General features: G+C 63.3%; 1 protein-coding gene across 1 annotated transcript in view; it reads right to left on the reverse strand.

The window, feature by feature from the left end:
• Nucleotides 1-7,718, reverse strand: part of Itga2b (integrin subunit alpha 2b) — an 8,498-nt gene extending 780 nt beyond the window's left edge. Inside the window, exons 1-24 of the mRNA XM_033763144.1 lie at nt 7,660-7,718; nt 7,381-7,430; nt 7,264-7,309; nt 7,063-7,191; nt 6,829-6,876; nt 6,678-6,721; nt 6,529-6,582; nt 6,392-6,444; nt 6,097-6,308; nt 3,972-4,154; nt 3,780-3,825; nt 3,605-3,709; nt 3,474-3,529; nt 3,256-3,407; nt 3,055-3,180; nt 2,562-2,629; nt 2,337-2,484; nt 1,815-1,907; nt 1,247-1,326; nt 1,003-1,083; nt 739-835; nt 501-653; nt 331-429; nt 15-128 (exon numbers count right to left, since the gene is read on the reverse strand). Of these exons, the coding sequence (XP_033619035.1) occupies nt 15-128; nt 331-429; nt 501-653; nt 739-835; nt 1,003-1,083; nt 1,247-1,326; nt 1,815-1,907; nt 2,337-2,484; nt 2,562-2,629; nt 3,055-3,180; nt 3,256-3,407; nt 3,474-3,529; nt 3,605-3,709; nt 3,780-3,825; nt 3,972-4,154; nt 6,097-6,308; nt 6,392-6,444; nt 6,529-6,582; nt 6,678-6,721; nt 6,829-6,876; nt 7,063-7,191; nt 7,264-7,309; nt 7,381-7,430; nt 7,660-7,690 (2,268 nt within the window). The 5' untranslated portion in view covers nt 7,691-7,718. The remainder of the gene's footprint in view (nt 1-14; nt 129-330; nt 430-500; nt 654-738; nt 836-1,002; nt 1,084-1,246; nt 1,327-1,814; nt 1,908-2,336; nt 2,485-2,561; nt 2,630-3,054; nt 3,181-3,255; nt 3,408-3,473; nt 3,530-3,604; nt 3,710-3,779; nt 3,826-3,971; nt 4,155-6,096; nt 6,309-6,391; nt 6,445-6,528; nt 6,583-6,677; nt 6,722-6,828; nt 6,877-7,062; nt 7,192-7,263; nt 7,310-7,380; nt 7,431-7,659) is intronic.
• Between the last annotated feature and the right edge of the window lie 6 nt (nt 7,719-7,724).

Here is a 7,724-nt window from a genome sequence, read left to right on the forward strand (position 1 = left end):
CGCCCCGCCCCCACCTGGCTGAGGCCGGGCAGCCACAGCATGGCCAGCACGGTGACCATGGCCCGGTGCCCGGGCGCCATCTCCTGCAGCTCACACTGCACCACCGTGCAGGGCGCCGAGTCGCAGCTCTGAAGAGACGTGTCATCAGTCCCCAGCCCTCCCCGGCCCTGCCCGTCGCCCGCTTAGCCCTGGGACCCAGCCAGACGGCCGGAGGGAGCGGAAGGATGAGGCTGGGAGCAGGGCCCTGTTGGGTGCAGCCGGCCTCGCCTCACTTTCGGGGACCAGGGTGCCACCCGCACCTCAGGGAGGCCCGTCTGAGCCCGCTCTCACCACCAGCACCGGCTGCTCGGGCCCGGCCTGCCTGCGCTCCCGCTGGTGATGCTCCTGGAGCTCAGGGGTCGCGCTGACGGTGGGCAGCCTCCACTCCAGCTGAAGGCGGGTGCGACAGTCGGTCCCCTGAGCCTGCCCCGTGCCCACCCGAGCCCCGTCGCCGTTCTCACCTTGAGGGGGTTGGGCGAGGGCTGTGGGGAGCACTGCAGGCCCCCCTGGGGCTGCACATCCAAGATGTAGAGCGGGTCGGTGGCCTGGGACTGCCCCGGCAGGTGCACCCCAAGCCGCAAGCCGCGCACGGTTCCGGGGCCTCTGTTGTGGAGCTGGACGGAGACCCCAGGTGGCAGGCGGCTCAGCACCAGGCTCCCACAGCCTGGAACCCTCACCCCGGATGCAGGGCCTCCCTACCTCATAGGTGTGCTCCACCCTGGGGGCCGCGCTGTCCAGGCCACTCTGCTTCTGGTCGCCTTCTGCCGATACCACCAGGGAGGCGGGAAAGGAGTTCCTGGAGGGGCCACGCCCAGCCCGTGGGTTGGACTCTGGTGGCCCAGGAACCTCCCTTCTCCCCTCCTCCTCCTCTTCCCGCGGGTGCTGAGCGCCACCTTCCAAGGAGCTGCACCCAGCCCTCCAGCCCCCAGAGCCGCCCCTTTCAGCTTGCGGCCTCTCGCTCACCCCAGGAGCTCCACGCTGGCCTCCGCCCGCACGGGCACCTGCAGCAGCACCACCTGGCTGTGTGGGTTCCGGCTGTTCTTGCTGGAGAGGAGAGAGGGAGGGAGGGAGGCCTCGGCCAGGCACCAGGTCAGGGCTCGGAGCCTGGGCCAGTCAGACAGGCACAGGGGCTCCGAGGGGGACAGGGAGGCAGGAAGAGCTCCCTGCAAGCTCTGTGGGCTGGTGGAGGGAGTGTCCTGGGCAGTACCTCCTGACCTGCAGCTGGAAGGACACATGCTGGCCGGCCTGCTCCAGGTCCCCCACACTCACCCACACGGTGACCCCTATCTGGAGGAGGGCCAAGCTCACTGCCCACTCGTGGCCTCAGTGCTCCCCTCCAGTGCAGTGATGATTTTGATGGGACTCTCCTGGCCCTCCCCTCTCCCCCTGCAGCACTGGGGCCTGAACCCCTGGGCCTCTGTCCTGAACTGCACCCCAGCCTCCTTTTTAAAACTTAAAACAGGGGCTGGGGATTTAGCTCAGCGGTTTGGTGGCCTGCCTTGCAAGCGCAAAGACCCAAGTTCAACCCCTGGTACCAAAAAAAAGAAAAAAAAACTTGACAGGGTCTCACTAAGTCACTAAATTGCCCAAGTTGGGCTCCAACTGTGACCCTTCTGCCTCAGCCTCCCCAAGTGTGGGGTGGCAGGTGTGCAGCTTTACCCCTGGCTTCCCAGCCCAGCCCATAGGGACAGGGCGTCTCCCAGCAAGCAGGCCGGGTTCCCGCTGCCCACTCTGCCCAGCCTCCCGTGGCTGCCGCCAGACTGCCGAGGCCTCACCTGGGCGCCCTTCCCCAGAGGGTTGCCCAGCTCGCACAGCACCAGCCTGCTCCCGTTCTCCTTCTTCTGGTTGCAGATGAGCCTCTCAAAGCCCTTCGGGAGCAGCGGGGCAAGGTGGGTCACAGGGTGCCTGACAAGTCTGAGAGGACGGCGCACAGGGGCAGGAAGGGGGCTGCCGGGCACAGGGCCTCAGGGCGCGCCTTGAACTCCCGGGCTCAGATGGCCCTGCCTCAGCCTCCTGAGTAGCTGGGACTACAGGCCTGTGCCTCCATGCCCGTGTAAGTTAATTTTCATTTTGGAAATGAAAACACAGGACAGTGTGTAGAGTGTGCCACAGCAGGAAACCAGGAACAGTTCCACAGCTGCGAATGTGCGTTCCTGTCGGGCACTGACAGGAGCTCAGCGGCACCTTCCCAGGGAGCTAATGTGAGCCCAGTCTCTGAGCTTCCCCAGAGCTTTTCTAAAGTGCTCACTTCTGCTCCTGCGAGGCGGGGCAGGGGTCCCCAGCCACTGGCTCCTCACCGGCAAGTCGCTCAGTGCACGCATGTAGTGGGCGCCCGGGGGCAGCTGCACAGCCAGCTCCGCCTCATAGGCCCCCTCGCCTTCGTTGGCCACGGATGCGTGGAGCTCCAGCAGGTTCTCGGCCCCGATGAGGAGCGGGCTGCCCGTCCTGGGGAGGGAAGCAGGTCGGCAGGAGCAGGGACCAGGCACGCTGGTACCTGGGGCTGGGCAGGCAGCGGGCCTCACACAGTGGCGTTGAGCTTCAGCTGGGGCACACACACGTCGTCCTCCCCACAGTCCAGGATGATGCGGGTCTGGAGGGGACACAGAGGTGGGTGCCAGTCAGCACTCGGGGAAGCGGAGGAGTGTGGTCCGGGGCAGGCTGGGACCTGTGTCCTCTGGCCGCAGCAGGGCATTTATCCCTGAGGCCCTAAGAGGTTCACAGCACTGGCCTAAGGCCGTCAGGGCTTTGGGCTTGAAGTGAAGGCTGGGACCATGTCAGGTTTGTTTGTTTCTGAGACAGGGTCTCCTTATGTAGCCCAGGCTACAAACTTGTGGTGCTCCTCCTGTCTCAGCCTCCCAAGTGCTGAGATGACAGGGTACACCCGGCTAGATGGCAGGGTGTTGGGGCGCTATAGGGATTATGAGTTTGCATCAGCATCAGGGACACTGAGAGTAGGGGTTCCTTAGGACTTAGAGATGACATGAGGTGTCGGGGTGCTCCTCGCTGCCTGCCCACCTGCTCCTGGACATGCGTGTCCCCGGCCAGCACCAGGCCGGGACCCGCACCAGCCTCCGATGGTGGCAGCGATACGTTGAGGCTGAGCAGGATGGGGCTCAGCTTGTCCCGGAAGTCAGACTCGTGCTAGGAGGGAGAGTACACGCCTTGGCCACACGCACCAGGGCCCGTGGCACTGGCTACCGCCCTGCCCCAACCTACTCGCAGGAAGGCGGTGGATGTGTGGCAGGTGGGGCTGTGGCTCCCGCCCAGGTCCAGGCTCAGTGTTGTGCCCGCCTGCTGCGAATCCAGGAGCAGTGCCCGGCGGCCCTGGCGGGGTTTCTGCCGGTCCAGCTGCAGCTCGGCGCTCACCCCTGTGGGCGCAGGGAGCTCAGCGCAGGGCCCCCAGCTGCCCCCTCAGCCCCTCCCCAGACACTCACGCAGCTTCTGTGGAATGCTGTGCCCAGCAGCTCCCACACACATCTGGATGCTGAAGCTGCAAAAGGGCTGGGCTTAGAGCCGGGCCTCTGAGCGCCACCCCCTTACCCAGGCTGTGCCCACCGCTGCTCACCAGCTCACTGGCGTCCTGGTCTGGGGCAGGATGCACCTCTTCTCTGCGGGGTTCAGTGTGTCCTTCACCAGCAACTGGACGGTGGCCACCACCACCGGCTGGGCTCTGAGGGGGGCAACAGCTGCCACCAGGACCCTCCAGGCCCAGCCTCCCCCAGCCCAGAACTGGCGCTCACCTGTACACTGCCACCTTGCCGGCCCCGTAGGCTCCCACCACCAGGTCTGCAATGGGGATTAGCAGGTGGGGACAGCGCACTCCTCCCCAGAGCCCCTGGCACTCCACCTCTGCATCAAAGGGAGCCCACCCCAGGCACCAGGCCAGGCATGGCCCCTGGGCCCCCCAGCACCTCCAGGCCCTTGAGGGTCACCTGGGTATCCATCGTCATCGATGTCTGTGGCCCCTCGCAGGGAGAAGCCGAAGCCAGAGCCAGCAGGGAAGGGGCTGTCCAGGACCTGGGAGGGCTGCACACTCAGCCCCTCGCTCTGGCCCAGGAACACCAGCACCTGGCCCCGACCACTAGGACCCCCGTAGGGGGCGGCCACCGCCACATCTGCGGGGAGTGACAGGGGTGCTGCTCGCTACCTGGATTCTCCAGGGCACTGGGAAAACTGCGCCTCTTCTCTGGGCAGAACCTGGGGGCCAGGAGGTCTGGGTCTGGGCCAGGGGTGGTGCTGGCCTCTGGGAGCTCAGTCCAGCAGGAGAGACTCCAGACAACGGGGTCATTAGAAAAACGGTAACAGCCTCACTGTCAACTGCAGAAAATACACTTGAGAAGATTTAACCCAACCCTGAAAGGCAGGCATTGTTATTCTCATTTTGGTGCAAAAACTGAATCCCAGAGGTTGACTGAGACCCAGGAAACTCTGGGCCCTCTTCCCAGAGGACCCAGCTCCATTCTCCTGATACCACGCCAACCCAGCTCACCAGCTCCAATAATTCTTAAAGTCAAGCCAAGGGTGGTGCACGCCTGTCATGCCAGCACTTGGGAGGCTGAGGCAGGAGATCGCCGTGAGTTCCAGGCCAGCCTGGACTACATAAGGAGATCCTGTCTCAAAAAATCAAAACCCAAAAAACCAACCTAACAAAACTAAAGAACAAAAACAAAAAACCACAAAACGCTGGGGACTTAGCTCAGTAGTAGAACACTGCTGGGTCTGAATCCAAACTAACCAACAAATCAGTTCTGTGCCTGCATTGGGAGTTAAGCTCCTCTCTCCACCCCTGTGCCCATGTGCACACTAGGCATGTTCCCCACCATTGCGCTGTGTCTGCAGTCCTTGTTTTTTGTTTTGTTTTATTTTTAATTTTGAAACTGGATCTCACCAAGTTGCTTTAACTCGAAGTCCTGCTACCTCAGCCACCACGGCACTACGGGCATGCAGCACCCACCCAGCTCGGGCAGAGTTTTGATATCTATATTGCCACTGTCTTTCTTTTGTCTTTGATTTCTTTATGGTTTATTTATGTTTTCGATGCAGCTTTTTTCCTTTTATATATTTAATTTTTCTTGATTTTCCTTTTTTTTTTTTGTTTTAGACAAGGTCTTACTTTGTGGTTCAAGCTGACCTTGGATTCACTATGTAGCCCAGACTGGCCTGCTACTCTGAGTGATCCTCCTGCCTCAGCCTCCAGAGTGCTGGGATCACAGATGTGCGCCACCAGGTCTGGCTTGGTTTTCTGATCATGTTACACAGGACTCAATGGACCTCAGCGTGCCCCCAGCCCCTGGCTGTCCCTTCCTCCTGACCTTCAGGCCTCCCTGGGACTGGGAAACCAAGTTCCATTCCCACCTACTGGTCACTTTCTCCCTCTGCTGGGCCCTATCCCTTGCAGAGAAGCAGCAGCTGCTGTCCTGAAGAACCCCTGCCTTCGCGCCAGATCCACACCCCGGACACACACAGACCTCCTGACACCCTGCACATCTGCCGCGCCACCTTCTTCTAAAGGAGGTGGGCTCCCCATCCTCACCGCTCCCCGCTGTCTGGAAGCTGTCCACTGTGCCACTTCCGGTCCTTCCCCTGCACCAGCGACCTCTCCTCCCCGCAGTGCCTCCCCTCCTCCCGCCACTCCTGTCCTGCAGCAGTGTGGGCTCCACGCCCGCTTCCTGCCGCTCAGAGCTCCACCTCTGTGGCACTGGGACGCCCAGCGCTCCTGCCCTCAGCTCCGGCATCAGTCCCAGGTTCACCTCCTCCGTGTCCCCGTGCTCTACCCCGGCCTCTTCTCATCCCAGGGGCTCCGGTGCACCCCGTCACAAAGCCCCCTGTGGTGTGGCTGCGTCCTCCCTTGGACTCAGGTCTGAAATATCCACGGAGCTCCAGCACTCTCCGCCACTGCTGAGATCTGCACTTAGCAGTTCACCTCGCCTGGGCCTTTGAAGGCGGCCACACCCACCGGTCCCCTTCGACTGCCCTCTGCCCCGCTGCAGTCCTTCCTGACCCTGCTGCCCCAGGGTGCCTGCCTTTCCGCATGGCTATCAGCCCTCCTGTCCTCACCATTGTAGCCATCCCGGTTGAGGTCACCCAGGGGTGCGATGGCCGAGCCAAACCGCCCATAGAGCTGAGTGCCGGTCAGCAGGAGGCTGGGGGTGCCCAGTGCATGGGGGGCCGGGGGCTGCAGGAACAGGTACACGCGCCCCACCTCGGCCAGTTTGAGATCGGCCCGGCTGTCCATGAACAGAGGGGCGCCCACCAGCAGGTCGTGCCTGCTGCAGGAGACAGCAAGAGGGGCCGCATCAGTGTGGGCCGGAAAAGAGGGGACCCTACTAAGCAGGGTTGGTGCCCTCATCACCTGTCCCCATTGACATCGGTGACAGCCACAGAGTGCCCGAAGTACGAAGCCATCTGCAGAAAAGGGGCGCTTGAATTGGCTGTCCTGGCCTTGGCCCTCCCTTCTGGGGGTCCTCCAGGGCCAGGAGGCGGGGGCACCTGCTCCCCGTGCAGCCGGTGCAGCGTCAGGTGGTGAGAGTCCAGGATCTCCACCTGCGTGGAGGGCACAGCTCTGGTCAGAAGGCAGGAGGGTGCGGTGTGGGGTTAGGCGGGGTGGGTCCAGGATTCGGAATGCCCAGGGTACTCACCGCTCCCAGGGTCCAGCTCCAAGTAGGGGCACCGACGACATACTCTGGGGAGAGTGCGGGTCAGGACGGAAGATGGGCCTGCCCGCCACCCCAGGGTCTCCAGGTGGGGCCCTCCCGTCCTCTATCCACGCGGGCCGAGGGGCTCTCTTGCCTGGAGTTCTCAGGTCCCCATTGAACTCGCCAATGGCCACCGAGTACCCTGTGGACACAGCAGAGGGAGCGAGGCTGAAGTGGGGAGGAGGTCCTGGGTACAGAGGGCACATCCAGAGGCCGCCTGGCTAAGTGCTAGTCTCGGGTGCAGAAGCCGAGCTCAGGCACTGGTGTGGCTGGCCTCAGGCTGCAGGGCATGCAATGGCCCAGAAGGCCGGGCCGGGCCGCTCGTTACCCCGGTAGCTGTCATAGAACTTGGGGTCGCTGGAGTCGAAGGTGAAGCTCTGGCTGGGCACGTGCCACAGCAGGGTGGCTGGCTGGTAGCTGGAGAGGATGCTGGCAATCGGTGCCCGGGCCAGGAGACCTGGGCGGGAGACGGGTGGTGTGGGCCGCGCTGGGCTGGACTGCAGGGAGGGCGCGAGGGAGTGGCACTTACCTAGGAAGAAGTAGCCGCCAGGGGCCCCCAGCACCAGCTCGCCAGCCTGGAAGGGAGGCCGGAGTGAGAGTGCTGTTGGGCCGGGACCTGCCCCAAGCCTTCTGACTCCCCACTTGCCTGGGTGATCACGGAGCTGAAGCCCGCTTCACAGTATCGCCTGTCTCCGACTAGGGGAGAGGAAAAGGGTCGGAAAAGGGTGATCGCGCGGGAAGGACGCGTTTCCGCTGGGAGCCCTCGTGGCAGGCCCCAGGGGCCATGAGGAGGCGTGGCCTTGAGAGGTGGGCGGAGCCGTGGGTTAATGCAGAGACGTGGCCGGGAGTAGGCTACCGTCTTATTGGAAAGCGGGTTGGGGGCCCGCCGGGGGAGGCGCCAGACGCGGGGCGGGGCGGGGCCTACTGAACATCCTGTCGTTGTAGACCCGGCTCATGGTATTAGCTCGGCAAGGCGAGTAATCCGCGCGG

Source organism: Fukomys damarensis, unplaced genomic scaffold (genome assembly GCF_012274545.1).
Source record: "Fukomys damarensis isolate Sample0158 unplaced genomic scaffold, DMR_v1.0_HiC HiC_scaffold_13, whole genome shotgun sequence".
In the NCBI taxonomy this organism is placed as follows: Eukaryota; Metazoa; Chordata; class Mammalia; order Rodentia; family Bathyergidae; genus Fukomys; species Fukomys damarensis.